This window comes from Motacilla alba, chromosome 20 (assembly GCF_015832195.1).
Source record: "Motacilla alba alba isolate MOTALB_02 chromosome 20, Motacilla_alba_V1.0_pri, whole genome shotgun sequence".
Taxonomy (NCBI): domain Eukaryota; kingdom Metazoa; phylum Chordata; class Aves; order Passeriformes; family Motacillidae; genus Motacilla; species Motacilla alba.
Window position 1 is genome coordinate 4,761,932 of NC_052035.1, and position 19,275 is coordinate 4,781,206.

At 47.4% G+C, this 19,275-nt stretch overlaps 1 protein-coding gene across 1 annotated transcript in view; it reads left to right on the forward strand.

Moving 5' to 3' along the window:
• Positions 1–18,794, forward strand: part of PPP1R16B (protein phosphatase 1 regulatory subunit 16B) — a 59,425-nt gene extending 40,631 nt beyond the window's left edge. The window contains exons 3-11 of the mRNA XM_038158773.1: positions 4,124–4,194; positions 6,122–6,267; positions 7,434–7,537; positions 7,794–7,918; positions 9,658–9,783; positions 10,140–10,215; positions 11,270–11,399; positions 12,147–12,315; positions 12,884–18,794. Of these exons, the coding sequence (XP_038014701.1) occupies positions 4,124–4,194; positions 6,122–6,267; positions 7,434–7,537; positions 7,794–7,918; positions 9,658–9,783; positions 10,140–10,215; positions 11,270–11,399; positions 12,147–12,315; positions 12,884–13,405 (1,469 nt within the window). The 3' untranslated portion in view covers positions 13,406–18,794. The remainder of the gene's footprint in view (positions 1–4,123; positions 4,195–6,121; positions 6,268–7,433; positions 7,538–7,793; positions 7,919–9,657; positions 9,784–10,139; positions 10,216–11,269; positions 11,400–12,146; positions 12,316–12,883) is intronic.
• The last annotated feature ends 481 nt before the right edge of the window (positions 18,795–19,275 follow it).

Consider the following 19,275-nt stretch of genomic DNA (forward strand, 5'->3'; position numbering starts at 1 on the left):
ATTGAGGCAGATCTGGATTTTTGCAAAGTAATGGCCTGTGTGTGTATGTAAACTTGGAGCACGCAGGTAAGCCTGCTTGCCAGTGGAGGCAGTTTGCCATTATATATTTTTGGGAGGAATCAGGACCTCCTATCAGGAAGGTGTCTGTTGGATTTTTTTTATCCCTCCATGGTGTCCATATCAGTTCCAGCTGGCTTTTTCTCTTACGAGTTATTAATGCTTGAGGTATGCAAGTGCTGGGTATAGATGGGAGTGTAACAGTATCCAGGATTTTATGGTGTAGCTTATTGACTTAGGAGAAACTGCACTAACAGAGGCTTTTTTTTCCTTCATCTGGTTTAGGAACTTTTCTGGAAAAGCTGCTTCTAGAGTAAACTCAGTGGGAAGTAACACCAGTAAAAAATGATAGCACTGCAACATCTCTTCAGGCTGAAGAGTCGATTGCCCCGTGTTGAATTTTCCTTAGGACCTTTGCAGTGTTGTTTTTGCCTTTCCCCTGCCTTTTATTTTTTGGGGAGATTAGTGAGGCTGGTAGGAAGAGGAGCTGCTGAGAAGTGGTTTGCTGTGTTTGGGGAGGAGAATCTTTCTAAGGCTGCCCCGGGACATCTGATGGAGGGAGGCTTAAAACCGAGGGTGTATTTTTACAGCTGTTGTGGGAGCTCTTTCCATTTAACACAGCGCAGATGTGAATGATAAAATAGAAATTGAAGATTAATGTACACCATCTTGGTGTGTGAGAGTTTCAATTATAGGCAGAGCAAGGAGAATAATGGAAAATACATTTGAGTGATCGCTCAGTTAATATAATTTGCAATGAATTATTCACAACAATTTGTTCACCCGGCTCTTATTGCCATCATTTTCATTCCTTCATTTGCTGTGCTTTTGGAACTGCTTCCCACCGCTTGTGCTCGACACGTAATGAAGAATCTCCACGCAGCAGCCCCTGCTCCCCACCTGCCTCCGCCCACGTGCAGCGCAGCCCTGACAGAGCTCAGCACTTTTGGCCCTGAGCTCTCTAAGAAGTTAATCAGGTGTTAGTGTGGAGCCTGATGCTGCTGAACACGCTGGTGTGACCCCAAAGAGCCCCTTCTGTGGGGCTCAGGGGCTTGCAGAGGGCTCATTTCTGTGCTGTTCCACGAGCATGGGGGGATTGTCCTTCCACCAGCGCAGGCTGAGGCTTGAGCCGGCAGAAGGCATCAGCTGGTGCTGGGTGATTAATCTGTGTCCTTGGGAGCTGAAGGGTTTGCTTCGTACCTGTATTTCATCAGTCATGCCTGGAGGTGGGGAGAAGGTGTTGGGCTCTGCAGAGAAGCGTGTGACACCAGCAGGGCTTGGAGAGAGAAGTATTTTGCACGCTCAGGTCCCTGTAACTTGGGTTGTGTGTGAAGCAGCAGAGCACGTTGGTGACACTGTCACAGGTGAGGGTCCAGCTTTCAGCACTGCACAGCAGCACAGATGTGCCCCCCTTTCCTATTCTTGGGGCACTGGATAAGCCACAAATGCACATTTTCTCCTGAAGTTTATCAGAAGGGAGGACTTGTTCTTCCTGGCTGTTTGGGAAAGGCTGTTCCTGGGTAGTGGGCATGGAGAAGGTGTCCATGTCCTCCCTCCATGTGCCTCCGCAGCTCACAGGGAGAGTGGGTGATGAAGCTGCTCTCTGCCACCCCATGCCTGCTGCTGGGCAGGATTGGGGCTGTGCTCTGCTGTGAACTTGGGCTGCTGGGCAGGATTGGGGCTGTGTTCTGCTGTGAACTTGGGCTGCTGGGCAGGATTGGGGCTGTGTTCTGCTGTGAACTTGGGCTGCTGGGCAGGAATGTTGCTGCCTGACCCTGTGCTGCCCTGAGTCCTGAAGTGCATTTCCCGAGCCCTGACATGCAATCTTCAGCTTAGGACTGGACAAAAGCAGTCTCATCTCTTCATGCCTTGTTTGCCTGGACTCAGTGGTACCACATCCACAGCTGGCTGCATTATCTGACTTTTCTGAGCCCTTTTCTGGTGTCTTGTGGCTGTCAGTGTTCAGTGTGTTGGGAGGTACTGGGAAATAAGGTGAGCCTGTCCTGCAGGCAGAAGGGAGCCAAGGGGAGGTGCACTGGGAACAGGAGGGCTGCTGCAGGGGTTAGTGAAGAATTCAAAGCTTCTTTAGGGTAAGATTAAAACTTCTCTGAATCTTAACCCTTCAGGGCCTCTTGCAAGCTCTGTCAAGCCGTGATCACAGTGCCTTTGACACAAAACCCTGTAACGAGCTGGGATTTATGCTGCTGCTTCTTCCCATGGAGAGACAGCACTTACAAGGTTAATTTGCCAGCATCTACTTGTCCAAATCTCCATAATCAGGCAAAACATGATTATGGAGCTGTGTGTCATTAGTACACAATGGCACTTAACTGACTGAGATTGAATTAAAACCCTAATGGCAGAGCATCCAAGGTAAATAAGAGACAAGCAGACCCACTGGTGAATGACTCGTCTATCACTCTGCTTGGATTAGGAGAGCAGGAGCTCAGGGCTGGCCAGAAACAGTAGAAGCAGAGTCATTAAATTGGATATACTGGCTGAGGTTCAGTGCTCTTATTACTGTTAAGCATGCAAGTGTTGGGGCTGTGAGTGCAGTGTAGGCGTGGGCTTCCTGCACTGGCCTTTGAGCTGGAAAAAAAGAAAAGGCTTTGAATTCACTGTGGTGCTGGATGAGTTTTGTCTTTGCTGTATTCTGCTTTTTCTGCAGCAGTTTCATCGAGCAGGTGTCAATGCCTTGAAAGTATTTCCAGCAAAAGTAAATCCAAGCATTCATTTTGAGTTGGGTGAAACAACTCCGTGATGTGAAGTGTTTTATTTCACTTCTGTCTGGTTTTGCCTTCCTTTGTGATAACGTCAGAGCAGTGGCTTCCAATCAAAATTTCACTTTGCTTTCAATTTGCCTTTCTTGCAAGTGCCTTTTCCAGATCTTTTAAACAAAGCCTCATAAATCATCACTGATGTCATGGTGGGTGTGTTTTCCATGTTCTGTTTTGCGTGCCAGAAGTGTTCTGTCCCCAGGGACAGCCCTGCAGATGGTTCCCCCTGTGGATGTGCTGGGGAACGAGCTCCCTCTGACAGCAGCTCAGCGATCAGAGGCTGCAGGATGCTTTGGAGTGAGCAGCTTTGCAGCGGTTTTGATTGCCAGCTCCGAGGAAAGTTATTGCCCTTTTAGCTCTGTCAGTGTTCCTGGCTGTGCTGCTCTGGTTTCTCTCAGTGCTTGCGTGCTTGCCATCAGATCAGATGTGACGTGAATATCTGCTGCTGCTCTGGCCCTGGGGAGATGATTATGAACCTCTGTCTTGTGCTTGTGCTGTCGGTGACATTTGAGGTAGGAAAAGCATTAGGTAGTGAAATCTCCAGAGAAAAAACAGGGAACGAGCAAGGAAACAACAGAAAATGGGCATGGATCATCAAGATCTGTCAGCAGTGTTGAATTTGAAGAGTTTCTGGTGTTGCTATTAAGTTATGCCCTCTGCCAACCTTGTTGCTGTTGCTCTGTGCAAGTTCTTCACCTAGGGGCTAATGGCTTTTCATGTGTTTCAGAAATTTGCATTTTAATGGAATAAATGTTACCCTTTCCCCCCAAAGCAGTGATTATAAACTAAAGCCTCTGGGAAGGTTTCTCCAAACACCCAGCAGCTCAAGTGAAGTGTCCAAAGCAGCCCTGGTGTATTCAATGTGGCAGGGCCCTGAATGCACAGATTACTTCTTGAGGCAAGGCCTCATCGCTCTCATGGTGGGAGGAATCTCTCTCATGGTTGTAACTCGGGACCCCCAAATGCCCTTTGGGCTCTCCTGTGCCACAGACTGCAGAGCTTGTGCTCTCAGGCATTATGAAGCACGGCAAAAATGGAGACTGTTCCAGCACAACTGAATGAAAATTGCAACTGTGCTAAGTCTCCTTTGGAAGGAAGTTGGGGGAAAATTGTGTGCTGGTGCTCTCTGCTGGATAAAGCCAGGAAGGCTCTGCTCTGTGCGGTGACAAGCCAGCACTCTGCCCACACTGATGGTGTGAGATGCATGGCCTTGAGCTGTCCAGGGCTGGCTGGGAGCACGAGAGGTGGCAGGGTGGCTGCTCTGACTCTCCTCTGTTCTTGCCTTGCAGTGTGCTACCTGCTGAAGAGCAACATCAGCCCCGACCTGTGCAATGAGGATGGGTTAACTGCGCTGCATCAGGTGAGGCGTGGCAGGAGCTCACACCTCCCTGCTGCCCACTCAGCCAGCCTGGCCAGCTCTAACAGGGAGACCTCTTAGATTTCTTTTGTTTTCCTCTGTTAAAGCAGTGAAACTTCACCCTGTTGTGCTAGTGATCTGGTTTCTTGGGGAGCAAACTGAGATCAAATCCTTTTCTTACTCTATCCCAGATTTTATTCAGTGATAATAAGAACTCAGGGTTAGGGCTGGACTTCACATGTGAACAGCATTTCCCCTTCCCTTTAATTTTTGTAGGACTGGGCTCTAAATTCTCATAACAGATAAATTTAGAGACCTTGGCAATCCATGAGTTTTGAAAGTGATTTAAATAAATGATGCACAAGATGCTTGAAGAATCCACTGATGCTCACTGTAGGCTGCTCACTGAAGGACTTCCAAAGTCAGTATGAGACGGCAGTAGCTGATCACCAGTGAAATACAGACTTGCTACAGTGGTGTGTAGGTCTGTGGCCTTCCTTGGAGCCCCTGTGCTGTTTCCATAAGGGTTTTTCTATTCTGTCTCAGGCACGTGGGACTGGCCGTGCCTGGCAGCTGCCGCCCCCGCTGCCTGTAACAACAGTGGCATGGTTGTCACACGAGCACTCAGGGCTTTCTGGCCATAACTCCCTGCTCTGAATGCTCCCATTGACTTGGGATTTTGGATTCTTTTGCCAGTCGCCTGCTCTCTTCAAAGCTGGTTGAATGTTTGTTCAAAAATGCAAACTGGCTCCTGGAAGAACAAAAAGTCCCACCACCATCACCTCTCCCAGGAGATGTTATCCTCCACTCAGAGAAACACTGACAGCCTCCTTGCTTTCCCAGCCAGGCTCTGAAGCCTGAAGAATCAATCCTTGCCCACTGAGGGGTTGTAAAGGTGCATTTGGGAGTTCTGATGGGAGCTTTGTATCTGCTGGAATTAACTGAATCCCTGAGCACAGAGAAGCCCCTCAGTGGGCACATTAGCATTCCTTTCAGCGAGTGTGACTTCCTTCCACTTCTGAGATAACTTGGCTGTGTGACAGGCATGACTTTAACCCCGCTTCCATGTACAAAGAGTGAACAAAATAGAAATACCTGAAAGGTCTCTGTCACTCAGCTGCTGAAATGTTTGTTGTGTGTTGGAATTCACCCCATTAACAGCCTGTATTGTGTGCAGAGCTGTGTGGGTCTGCAGCAATGCACAGACCGCAAACAGCCTTCTTGCACGAGGATAAATCTTATTTTAATGTCTTTATCACCTGCACATTCATGTCTAGAGGTGAACAAGAGCGGGATCAAAGAGCAAATTCCACCTTCACCAAAGGAAGGAGTTTGAGGCCCTTCTGGCCTCCTGGGCTATATTCTAAATGCAGGAAGGAAGCTGCTTTTTTCAGGAAGTGAAAAGTGCCCTGCAAAGTGCCCCATAATTCTGGGAATCTAATTTGTGCCTCCCCAGATAACTGTGGTAGGTAGCGTGAGCTCCTGAGAAGACTTTTGCTCATCACATGCCAGTGTGTGGGATTCTCCCTAAGAAAAGGGAATGTCAGCTTGTCAGCTCATCCCTTGGTATGTGGTTATACTGGTTACATTGAATTTCTGCTGTGTTTGCTCTTGAATATGGAAGACCCAGTGGAATAGAAGCTGTGAGCGTGTTTGCTGTTATTCCCTGCTGGTTCTGCCCCCACACCAGAAGGCCCTGGAAAACACCAGTGACCCTTTGGTCTGTCCAGTGTAGGTGTTCTGCTTTTTTGACCTGCTGGTGCTCAATTTGGTGTTTAACTCTGCTGGAGATGCTCCTTGCCAAGCAGTGCAGGATAAAGCAGGTCTCCATGTCCAGGTGCCCTTTATTATTTTGCAGCTGAGCAGGTATGAACCCTCATTGTCCCAAAGTTTAAAAAACCCCAATGTGTCTGCATTTCTTCCTCCCCAGTGCTGCATAGACAACTATGAGGACATAGTCAAGCTGCTCCTCAACCACGGGGCCAACGTCAACGCCAAGGACAACGAGCTGTGGACTCCACTGCACGCAGCAGCCACGTGTGGTCACATCAACCTGGTGAAGATCCTCATCCAGCAGTAGGTGGCTTTTTGTGTCTGTCCTTTCTGCGGGTCTCGTTCTACCCACAGCTTCTGTGGAAGGAAACTGAGACTGCCTAGGACCTTGGGAGGTTGCAGCAGTGGTGGTGATTCCCTGCTTTCAGGCTGCTCATGGGAGTCCTTCCTGCTTGGGGAAGAAGAGGGTGAAGGAGGAAGAGCAGAAAGGCTCAGGAGACAAGAAAACCCTGGATGACTAGCTCAGTTTTGTGAAGCTTCTGGAGACTGGGCCAAAAATGGCCCCTTTCTGCCTGTATTCTGGTGTGTGTGTGTGCCTGTGGAGCTGTGGTCACTGGGGGGCAGAAACAGGAGCAGCCAGCAGGATCCACCCTCACGCTCCTAAACAGCACTTCAGATCTGCCAGCCCCAGTCAGGCAGACACTGGTGTAGGAGGGCAGCAGTGTGCTTGTGTAACTCAGACCCCTGGGTGAACTTTGTGACTTGTCTCACTGGGTCCTGATTAGTGATCACTAAACTTCTGCAATAGTTGATCCCCAGTGGTGACACAGGGTGCTTGACCAATCCCTAAAGCTCAAGTCCTCCTAGACTTGCCAGCAAGGAGGAGGAAACCAGCTGAGTTTTGAGCTGTTTCATGAGCACCTGTGGTGATTCCTGCCTGGAGCAGATAGTTGTGCTTGTGTATGGAGCCCTCTCCTCCCTTTCCCAGAGTGCTGGTGCTTTGGGATTGTTAACCTGCTGCCTTGCACAGCTGTGCCTGCTGCTTTTTCCCAGGGAGGGAGACTTCTCCCTGTGGTGCTGTCATCTGGGACATAAGCAGTGAAAATTTGGCTCATTTTTTGACTATATAATGAAGGAGAGAAGAGGATGCAGTCAAGCATCCCTTGGAGGATGTTCCCACTCGGGTTAGGAAATTTTTGGAGGTTATAAAAGTGGAGCAGATGTGGAACACAGGGCATTACTGACTCAGGAAGGAGGTGTAGTGTGCTGCCTTTCATCCAGTTCTGGAAGTAATCTTCCCCACTCATAGCTCCACAGCTTTGCTTCAAATCTTTCTATGTACCTTGGTGGCATTTGGGCAACGATCAAATCCCAGTTTGTTTTTCCTAAGCATTTTTCCCAGTGTTTGGCACTGTCTGCTCCAGGATGTCTGAGGTCCTTGCTGCTGTAACTCAGTTTTCCCCTTGCAGTGGAGCAGACCTGTTGGCAGTCAACGCAGATGGCAACATGCCATATGACCTCTGTGAAGATGAGCCAACCCTGGATGTCATTGAGACTTGCATGGCCTATCAAGGTAAGGAGACTGAGTTTATGTAAAACACAGAAATGGGTCAATGTGGTACTAAAAATTACCCTCTTTCTCAGCTCTTGGTTTGCCTCTGGAGAAAAGCAGAGAGCTGCTCCTGGCATAATTTCTTGGGACCTGACTCTGGGTATTCTGATTCCTAAAGATCATGAGGGTGGAGGATGTGAGGTCATACCAACCAGGATCCTAAATCTTATTTTACTCAACCTTTCCAACTGTCCTCTTTGAACTGGAATTTTAACAGGGATTACCCAGGAAAGGATCAATGAGATGCGAGCTGCTCCAGAGCAGGTCATGATCTGTGACATTCATGACATACTTGCCACTGGCCAAGACCTGAACAGGACTGATGCCCAAGGTGCTACGCTGGTGAGTGAAACTGCAGCGCCTTCAGTTTTGCTTTCCTTCAGCCCAGAGGTTATGAAACCTGCCCTGGAGCAGGAGTTACACAAAATCAACAGGTGCAAGTCACTGAGAGGAGCAGTCCCACAGAACATAACACATCTGCTGACCTGCAGGGAACTGGCCTGGAAGACCTCCCAGTAACCTCTTGCTTCTTATGGGCTGATTGGACTCCTGTGGAGGAGATGTGAGAGCCCTGTGGTTTTCCCAGGAGCAGGATCCAGTGCTGAGAACCCTGGAGACTTCCTGCCTCCCACGTCTGGCTCACACAGAGTCAGTGGCCGCTGTGTTTGTTCACTCTGGTGGCACCTGGCCCTGGGCAGAGCTGGGCACCCAGGACAAGTGTGCAGCACAAAGCAAGCTGGCATCTGATTTGTCTGCACGGGGACTGGGAAGGCTGAGCAATCCTCGTTCTTTTTACCCCACAAATGTGTCTCTTAGAGCAGTCCCAGCTTAGGGAAAGTTCAGTAATGAGGTCATATGTGCTGGGAGTTTCATACAACCATGGTCATTTAATGCTTGGGTCCTGGCATAACTGATTACAGGCGCTTGCTTTGTGTGTTTGAGGGCCAGGCCATGGCAGTGCATTCCACTTTCTTAATCTAAATGTCACCTTCAGCTTGTACCAGAAGTGTAAGGGCAGGGCAGGCTCCCCCGAGGGTAAGCTTGGATGATTGAAGTTTTTATTGCAGCTTATTTTTTAACACATTTTTCCCTTTGACAAGGATTATAAACATACATTTAAGCAGACCTCTGGGCTCCCCCTTTTGTATCACCCCCAACTGATTTCTTATTAATTCATGTGGCCTCTAGAAAGTGGCATAAAATTTATGTAGGAATTAAATGAGTTGCCAGAAAGCATCAGGATTTATTTCCAGATGAAGTTTTAACTCCATGTGGTGGCATCCTCATGAAAATTTTTGAGAAGAAGCTTTGATTCTCTCATTTAGCACAACTGAAGCAGGAGGAGCTCTGAGTGGAGTTAATCCCTTCAGAGCAGTGCATGGGTCAATGTTTTGCTCAGAGATGCAAGAGCAGACTGCAATTAAGAAAATCTTCAGAGACATGCAGTTGGGGAACTGAAGGAGACCATTATTGATTGTCTCCAAAGTGGTGGCTGAAGTTGGAAGCCAATATCTGAAAAATCATCCTCCCTTAAGTTAAAGTAGCCAAGGTTTAAAATGTTTTTGACTTTCAAATGGAGAAAATAATTATAGTGTGATTGGAAGTGCAATTACACAGAGAGTCCTGACTAAAGCAGGCTGTAAATTGATTCAAAAAAATCACATCCACAGCACTTCAGTGGGGAAGAGGAGATGTTCTTCTGGCATGAGGAATGCAGAATTTAGAGTGGATGAGGTTCTGCATTGCAGGCTCGTGTTTTGGTGGTGCTTTCCCTTCAGATAGGGAAGCACTTAAAAGCCCCTGATTTAAAATGTGAATACATTATTTTTCTCATCCATATATCTAAGTTATTCTAAGAACTGTTAAGCAATTTCCTCTCCAAACAGAATTACATGCAGGCAATACTGAGCTTTAATAACGGGAACGACCTGCTTTTGACCTGGTGCCATCTGCCCAGTGTGAAATGTGCTGCCTGTCCAGCTTTAGGCCCAAACATTATCCAGGAAAATCCTCTGAAACTCGGTGTATAAAACCATTTGTGGTCCTTGCAGGCAGCTCATGCTCTGTTCCTTATCTCCTAGCTGCATATAGCTGCAGCCAATGGTTATCTGCATGCAGCTGAAGTGCTTCTTGACCAGGGGGCAAGCCTGGATGTTAAGGACTGGGATGGCTGGGAACCTCTGCATGCTGCTGCTTTCTGGGGACAGGTAAGGATTTTGCTCTAAGTGTCACGTGTGAGGGTGGCATTTCTTCCTGCCTGGGCAAACAGTGGAGTACTCTGCAAATGGAATGAATCTGAACTGGGGCTGGGCTCTGGGCACCATCAGAGGAGATCCCAGGGCTCCAAAAGGAGCTGTTTGCTGAGAAATTTCAGGCAGAGCATGCCAGTGCAGGTGGATGGGTGGGAACAGTGTTCAACATCACACACATACCAGAGTTATTTGAGGCAAGTTGAACCTGCGTGCCATTGCCTCTCATCCTATTCCAACCTCTCAGCTTTAGGGAGGAAAACTTAAATTGCCTAAAATACCTCTATCAACGTGGCTTTCTTTCCATTGTTTAGATGCAGATGGCTGAATTGCTCGTGTCCCATGGGGCTAGTTTGAGTGCCAGGACATCTTTGGATGAGATGCCAATAGGTGAGTTTATGAAGCTTAAAGAAAGAAATGTTTAAGAAATGGGTGGAGTCCTCACATGGTGCTTTCAGAAGCATTAACATAATGTTTTAGGTATGCTTTTAGAATCAAAGTTAAAGTTTCTTTAACTGGCACTGAAGTTTTGAAGCACCACTTTACTACAGAAAATGCTTCTTCCTGCTCGTAAAAAGAAGGGAGACAGCATATCCCAAGCACCTTTGCAAGTCTTCCTGCTGTATGCTTCCTATGTTATCCCTTGTGCTTGGGAGCCTCCCTTCTGTTGTGTGCAGCCCTAAGACCTGGGTGTCTAACTAGGAAAGCACAATTAGTAATGTGGTGTTGTCGGAACTCAGAATGTCCCACAGACATTCTCGGACGTTTCAGACCCAGGTCAAAAGCATCTGAGACCTTGGCATGCAGCCAGAGACCCCTGTGGCTTTGAATCTGACCCATGGAACAGTTTACCAACTTTGCAGGAAGAACAAGAAATCACAAAAGTTTAGATATTGTAGTAGAAGTAGTCACGAAGTAAAGGGCAGGATTTTTGAGTGCTGTACAGGGGGGTTTTAAGCCTTGTACGCAGGGGTCCAAGTTTTGTACATGGGGGTCAGGGGGTTCTAAGATGGAGGGATTTGGGTGTGCCCTGTCCTCTTTCTTTCTCCTTCCTAACCTCCATGTCTTTGGTGGTGTTGGCACTCACAGACTGGTTTAGAGTAGAAACTCACCATTCAATATAGATAGTAGGTATTGGGGAGAAAGTATAAACATGTAGTACGTAATATATGATATAAAAGATGGCACCAGCCCCCTGGGAGGGCAGTGTGCCTTTGTCTGAGCTGCTGAACGGGCCACAGCAGTTCAGGGAGAAGAATCTTTAAGATAACCAACAATAAACTACCTTGAGAACAGACAACAGAAGACTACTGAGTCTTTCTTCGAAGGCACGGGTTGGAGGAGGGACTTTTCCATCTTTTGGGGTCATCCCAATCCGGGGGTGAAACCCCACATGGTGTTAATGAGAATATCTGACAAAGGGCTTGGTCTGTGTGTGCCATAGATCTGTGTGAAGAGGAGGAGTTCAAAGTACTGCTTCTGGAGCTGAAGCACAAACACGACGTGATCATGAAGTCTCAGATGAGGCATAAATCCTCCCTGAGCCGCAGGACCTCCAGCACGGGCAGCCGGGGGTGAGTTCTGCTGTTCCCTGCAGGTCACTTGGGGCACTGGCCTGGCCACCCACGTGTGGGTGCAGAGCACCCTGAGGTTGGTGAGAGAACCCATCTGTCCTTTCTGAATGAAAGGCAGTAGCTCACTTTGGTTGCTGAAAGCAGAGCTCCTTTGAAGAGTGTTTTTTTCACTAGGAAGAGGTGCTAATTCTTGGGGGAAAATGGTTTTGTGTTGGTGTGGTTTGAGAACTGCCCAGAGCACAGGACCAAGTGGCAAGAATTTACCCTGTTAAACCACTGAAACTGGTGGAAAATCAGTGCCTCAAGTCGATTAACTTGAGCTTTTCAGTAGTATGTCACATGGCCAAGATGCAGTGCTGAGATGGAGTTTGCAGAGGTCTTTGTGAGATGTTTATTAGAAACCAAAGCAGTCCTGCACACCACAAGTTTCCCTAAACAGCCCATGGGCCATTTCCTTCTACATTTAGTCCACTGGTTGCAGAATAGTTCCACAAGGTGACCTGCCTGAGCTCTAAAACAAATTTGCAGTGCAAGTTTAGAGCTCCCTAAAATTCCTCCCACCTTCAGTATCCACAGCAGTGCCTTTGCTTTGCGTGGGTGCCAGGAAGCTGAATCCATGTTCCATTCCAGAGGGAGAGGCTGGGAAGTGTGAGGAGGAGGAGGAGGAGGAGGTGAGAAGAGCTACAGGCTAAGAGGAAATGTCACGTCCTGCTCACAGCTTTGATGCCCCTTGTCCCTGTCCCACAGGAAGGTGGTGAGGAGAGCCAGCCTTTCGGACAGGACAAACCTTTACAGGAAGGAGTGTGAGAAGGAGGCCATGGTGTGGCAGCAACTGGGGGCAGCAGAAGAAGGAAGAAACTCGGGTCTCATTGGAGAGATTGGGGAGACTCGGTCTGACCAGGAGAATACAGACCCTGTAAGGAATCTCTTCTCTTTCATGGGAGGTTCTGAGGAGGGTTGGTGGTGCAGCTTCAGTAGCAGTGGGTGGAAGGTGGCTGAAAAATTTGTAGACCTCATCCACCAGGTGTAAGCAAAAGACCAAATTCTCATTTGGTTTCAACGGGGATGTCCCACTCAAGTGGAAAGCCTGTTTTGGATGTACAGGTGCATACATAGTTTGGAGATAAAAGTGAACCAGGATGCTCCACAAAAATAGTGTCTGCCTTTCATTCTAGAGCTCACAAACTGGTAAGCACAAAAGAATTGTAAACTTGCTTTGTAGTGGCTTGTTTTTAATTAAGTTATTGTCATGTTATGTAGATAAGCATATTATATTTGTGTGTGTGTGAGGCCTTCAGAGCTAAGGTTCCTATTTGGGAAACAGTTCCTGCTTGGGGCTGACAGCATCAGTGGGGAAATTCAGTGTTTGTGCTGCAGCACCTGTCTGGTAGAAAGGCTGAGCGTGAGCAGACTTAGGAGGCTGTCACAGGGATGAACCCTGCTATGGGGCATGGGGGAAAATGCTCTTTCATGTCTCGTTACAGAATTCAGTGCTGGAGAACTCCTCCCTCCTCCCGGAGCTAGCGAACAAAAGCACCCAGTGTGACACCGAGATGCCGCTCCAGAATGGACTGATGGCATCTGCCAGCCCTTACCAGTACACCTTTTCCAACGGGGACATCTGGAGCATGCACGCCGAGCCGGAGAGCGCCCCCGGGCACGTGCTGCCCTACGGCACCCCCGGGCTGCCCGAGGCCCCGCAGCTCTGGGGCACCTACAAGGAGCACAACCACCAAACGCTGTCGGAACTGAAGCGGCAGCGAGCTGCAGCCAAGCTCCTGCAGCACCCCTTCCTCAGCACCCACTTCAGCACCGGCATGGCGGGAGTTGCCGAGAGCGTGGGCGAGGCCAAGTCGCACTTAATCGAATCCAGGACTTCTCCCTACAGCTCCAATGGGACCTCAGTGTATTACACAGTGTCCAGTGGTGATCCTCCCCTCTTGAAATTCAAAGCTCCCATGGAGGAAATGGAAGAGAAGGTGCACGGGTGCTGCAGGATTTCCTAGTCTGGTCTGTGTCTCACCCCAGAGGACACGAGACGTGGGTGGGCTGCTTGGATCTATCACAGTGGCCAGGTTGTTTGCATTTCAAAGGGAGAATTTGGTTATGGACATCCTGACTGTGGCAGCCTTGTTCATCTCGAATTGTACTTTACCCTGCCAATTACTTCCATTGCAGCTGGATGAGTAATGCAGGTGGAGCAAGGCTCTTAGGAGGGATGCACATCAGTACGATGTCAAAAGAGTCTCCTGAGTCTTGCTCCCTGGGGAAGAAGGTATGGTGTGCTGCCTCCCCATCCTTGGGAAGTCATGAGATGCCTTGGAACAAAGAAAGGATCTGAATTCAAATCTTTGTGTCTGAGCCTCTTGCTGTAAGTTGCCGAGCAGCTGGAAGGTGACAGTTCAGAACTGTGTTTTCACTCTTGGGGGATGCACATATCCTGGAGGGGAGGTCAGCCCCCACGTGAGCTTTGCAAGAGTGGACAGAACTGTTTTCCACACAGCTGGATCCAGCACTTCCTGGGCCAGAGCAACAAGCAAGCACAGATGCTGCACTTAGGAAGTTTGCAAGGTGTTACCTCCTTGCAATGACAGCTCACCACCACAAACTGTGCACTGGCTGGGTCCTGTTCTGCTCATATCAGCTCGTCACTGCAGACTGCCATCAGGTTTGAAGCAGAACTTTTCCTGGAACAGGCTTCACTCAATAGGCTTTAAAACTGATGTTGCAATAAAGGGGCCCTGGCAATAGAATTTTACTGCAATAAAATACTGACAAAGGTCTATATTGGATAAGTAATTTAAAAAACTTATTTGTACTATTTAGACTCTTAATTTGTTAAAACTGAAAATACTTTTGTTGATCTCACTTTCCTATTGATTCTGTTTGTGTACTCTGTATGCTCAACACAGATACTAGGGGCAATATGCTTTGTGTTCTGATTTTTTCTGGATTTCCAGAACCACAGGGCTCAGGAGGGATGGGAAGGAAAGGCTTGCCAGCACTAACCCAGGAAGGCCATGAAAGCATTTCTAATCCTGTAGATGTAGTGACACCTGCATTAACCTGCAGTCTTTGGCTGAGAAATAACTGTAACCATTGCTGTGGTAGCTGAACACTGCAGCAGGACAGGAGATGTGCTGTTCTGTTTTCCAGCTCCCTTGCTGAAGCTGTCAGCAGTGGGTAGCAGCTGGCAGAGGAAGGTTTAAATGCCTCTCTGTCTGGGGAAGTTGCCTGACACTTAACAAAGCCTCTCTGCTGTGGAGCAGCTGCAGTGTCAGCCCTGTCTTGGTGTAGTTCATGTGAGCTCTGACAGCCCACCTGGCAGACACTGGCACGGGGTAACCTGGGGGTTTGGCACTGGCTTTGCAGCAGGTTCAGGCTTTGTGTACCTGGGGAGGTGAGAGGAGAGTGTGGGACAGCTCTGAGGAGCTGGCCACATTTCAGTTGTATCTAAGAAATAACTGTAAATCTCTAACTCTGCACAGAGGGGCTGTCACACACGTAACTGTTTGCCTGCATGAATATGTGTCTTCTTGGGCAGCTTAAATTCCAAACTCTGAAGACATAAACCTGTTTGGGTCTCTGTAAGCCTCAGTGGATTAAATACAGCTCACGTAGCTGTGCTCCAGCCAAGCAACAGCAAATGCACCTTCCACCCATTTTCCTTTTGACTGGCACCTGTTGGACATCAATATTCCCTTTCACATGTACTCTCCCTTTGTGGGGATCCTCACAGCCTTAACTTTTTTCTAGGCTATAAAAAGTTGACTGAGGCTGCCAGTGACTGTTAAGTGCTACCCTCTGCCCTCCATCAAATCCACCCATTGCTGGGGCTGGATGCATTCCCATGCGGGGCTCTGGGCTCCTCGAGGCAGCAGAGGTGGCTGTGTGTCACCACCACTGCCACGCTGTGCAGGAGACACCTTTGGATCCGTGAGGTACCAGGCTGACAATTCAATGGTTTGAATTGTACGAAGATAGAATTCACTTTCCTCACCAGTTTTAGGTGCAAACTAGAAAGTGGTAGCAGTTGATCTGGTTCACTTAAAACCCCAGTTCTGCTAAAGGCAGGGCTTGAAGCATTCAGAGAAGTTGGGCTCCCTCCATTGTTGAAACATGCTAATTATAGAACTGCTTCTTGTGCTTGACCTTAAGGGATTTTAAAAGTCATTCTCTCGTAGTAAGAGGATGATTTGGTAACTGGAAAGACTTCACTGCATCTGTCTGTGGTTAACAGTGGATCTTCTGATTACCTTGAGTAAATTATTCTGGGTTAACACCAAGTGTGGCCTGGCTGTTGTTCAGAACTGGGGAGATGATTCTTTCAGGTGCCTCTCTTCTCCCATGGTGGTGAGGTTTGTCTCTCCACATCCATCCTGATGAGATTTCTGAACTCACTCTAACAAATTTTGGTGCCGCTATCTACTAGGTTGTATATGGTGCAAAATTTGGGCCCAGATGTTGCCTTCCCTCCCAGCAAAGGAGGAGTAGGGCCCTTTTCTTTCTCAGAGCATCTTTGTGCTAGCAAGTGTATTGAACTCTGCCTAATTCCAAGGAAATGAGAAGGACATCACTGAATGCAATAGTGTAAAGTAGTTTGAGGCTTCTTTTCACTGAGAGCTGTTAATAGGTTAAAACTGCAGGAAACCAGTCCATTTTAGACAAACAGCTGTTTGGCTTCCACTGGTATTTCACATAAGTAAAACTCTGGGAACTCATCATCCTAGCTGTGAAGTCCAGTGGTGTCTGATCAAATGTAATCCATTCTTAATCAGACAGAGTTAATAATGGTAAGAGCAGGAATGGACAAATCTTGCAGGATATGTTTCACAGCCCTGCCAAGTATTTACCTACCACTGGCTTTGGGCTGAAGTTGCACCAGGGTGTGAGCTGGAAGGCTGTTGAAGAATGGCCTGGAATGGATTCATGCTTCTGTGTGGTGACATCTGGGCTATAATGGTCACTGCCTGTGGAGCACTAGCAGAGCTGTTGGTCGTAGGTCTGGGATGAGGGATTCCGTAAGGTGGATAATTAACTTGCTTCTGGTGGACTATTTTGTGGAGAAAAACAGGCTTTTGGGGGAATAAAAACCACACAGATTCTCTACATGGGCATTGCAGCAGCCTACCTCTAGGAATAACTCTTTTCACTGTAAAATTTAGCAGTGTTACAACAATAGTGGGGGTTTGATATCTGTGTGTTTTAAAGGCCGTCCCAGAGGAAAGATCTGAGGTACAGAGCAGAGGGCACTTGGCTGTTTCATTGGATCTTAATATGGCTGAAAATCTATAGAAGCTAGAAATCATGTTGTGACTGGCATATCTTAGTTTATTAGAGGAGCATTTGAGGTTTTTATGATTTACTGAATGGTTTTAAGATCAGTAAATATCTAATTACTGATTCAAGGCCAGATTAGAGCCCCAGTTCAGTTACCAGTGAGCCAAAGGTTGTAATTGTTCATAGAGACTGTGCAAAGATCTGAGAATGTCAATGTACTGACAGGTCTGTTGCAGGCAGAGCTTCATGGGAATAACCCTTCCTTCTCCTCACAACATTTTCCTCTGTGCTGAATTTGTACTGTTTCCAGTGGTTGAGGAGGACAGCTTTACATTCCATGTTGAAAGAAATGTGTTAGATGGAGGAAAAAGGTGTCCTTCAAAACAATGTCTCTACTTTGGTGAGCTCAGCACTGAAATGTTAGATAAGGGCTTAAGTCCCATTGCTGGGATCTGTTTGAAATCAGACCTGGATCTGTGTTTCACATACCACATGATGCGATTTCAGCCCATTAGATTTCACTTCTTTGGTGCTCCTGAATCTTGAAACCCTCCCAGTTTTGGGAAGAACTGACTCTAGCTGATGTGATTCTGTGCCATCTTGGAGGTGTAGTTTAAGAGCCTCCTGGATGAGGAACTCCTGGTAGGGAAGGAGAAGAGCGTGGCAGGGCAATAGCAATAATGGCTCAGTGCAATACTCAGTGGAGGCAGTGAATTCTTGAGTTTATTGAGCAGGATCTTACTTCATGGGGTTGAAATCCCTTAAAGCTCCCAAATGGCATTACAACTTCTGTCTAGTGTCTTTTTTCTTCAGTCTTGGAGCTCTGATTACCCCCACCGTCCCTGCTGAAACTAAACCTTGGAAAAGGGAATGTCCTGAGAAAGCAATAGCACTGGTCTCCAGTGAGCCATGGGTGAACTGTTTGTCTGCTGGAAGGTTTCTCTCTACACCTGGGTTATTTCTGTGCCTTATACTTGTTAAAGGTAACTCGTCTCTGGAAGGTTTGTGGTGACTATACAGTTCTTGCTAATCTTTAACTTGGAGACTTTTCCAAGGGGATAAGAGTCCAGAGCATGCCAGATTGTGATGTTACTATTTGCTCTTTCGATTTCTCTCATGATCATCACTTCTCTCTTCCTAAATACACAGAAAGGAAATGCACAGGGGCTTCACTGTATTTTAACAAATCACGTTGACTGCTTTGGTGTGTCAGTTCTCTACAGGCAGAATCCAGAACATGCTTGCAGCAGCAAGGTCTCACCTCTTACACCAGAGCACATTTACATTTTTTGTTTTGTTTTGCCTGTGGCTGTGTGACAGAACAGTTCTCCCTGGTTGTTCTTCACCTTCATTCTGTTTTCATGTTGGCCAAACTGCTAATGGACTTCTCAGTTCCCTCACACAATTGAAGTACCACTGGGCTCTGCGGGCAACATCTGCCATGGCACAGTTATGACCTGGAACATTTTGCTGTATTTCAACCATGGAAGCTGTAGCAGAGGAGACTCTGCTCGAGATACCTGTTCCCAAAGCCACACCAATGCAATGATCACCCACAGCTGGAGGGGACACACGGGTTTTTAAACAGTGCAGTGCAGCCTTAGTATTGCCACCACCATGTCTTCAGCCTTTAGATTGCAGTGTGAGGTTGCAGGAGTGTGGATAAGCCTGGTACAGGCGGGACTGCTGCGTGCACAGGACAGGAAGAGATGATGGCAAGCCTTCTGCAATAACTCGTAATTCCACTGATCCGTAGTAAACGATGTACAGATAAAACTTGATGAAATGTATTTTATGTGAAGAAAAAAAAATAATGTAAGAACTGTATATTGTATTAGCAGCTTTGTGTATAAAATGGCATTTTGGCAATCAGAGTCTAATATATTTAAAACTTTTTTTAAAAAGGATATTTGATATTGTATGGAATTGACTTTATTGCTACTGTAAGTATGAAGATGGTTTCTTAACATGTTGAAGCAATGCATAAAATCTTAAACTTTATGTAAAACTCATGCCAAAAGCGTATGTTTGACAGTATTAGCACCTGACTCAGTGTCTTTAATAGAGAGATTGAATTTTTTAATTTAAAAATTATATTAAATTTCTTTTAATAATACAAAAATGCCACTGAGGGTTTTTTGTTGTTGTTGTTGTTGGTTGGTTGGTTTTTAACTGGTTTAAGTTTTGGCACTCTGTTAAATATCTCTGCCTCTCAGCTGTCTACAGCCAGGGGATGTCCAGAAGAGGAAATCTAGGCGGTGGGTAGGTGTAACTGTTCACATGCAGAGCTTAGGAAGCGTTTGGACAATGCTGTCAGGGCCATGGCGGCACTCTTGGTGCTGCCCTATGCATGGCCGGAGATTGGCCTTTGATGCGGCTGGGGGCTCCCTTCCAGCACAGAATAATATTCCGTGATTCTGTGAAGTGGCAGCGGGTGGAGCTGGAGACAAGCTGGACAGCCAAAGCTGTGCCTGCCTTCCGTGGGAGCGTTCGAGGCTTTACGTGCAGCACTCGTTAGCACGCATCTGTACGAGCGCCCTTCTCAGAGGGGTTTGCTTCTGTTCAGGCAAAAGCTCCGCGATCCCTGCCCGGCCAT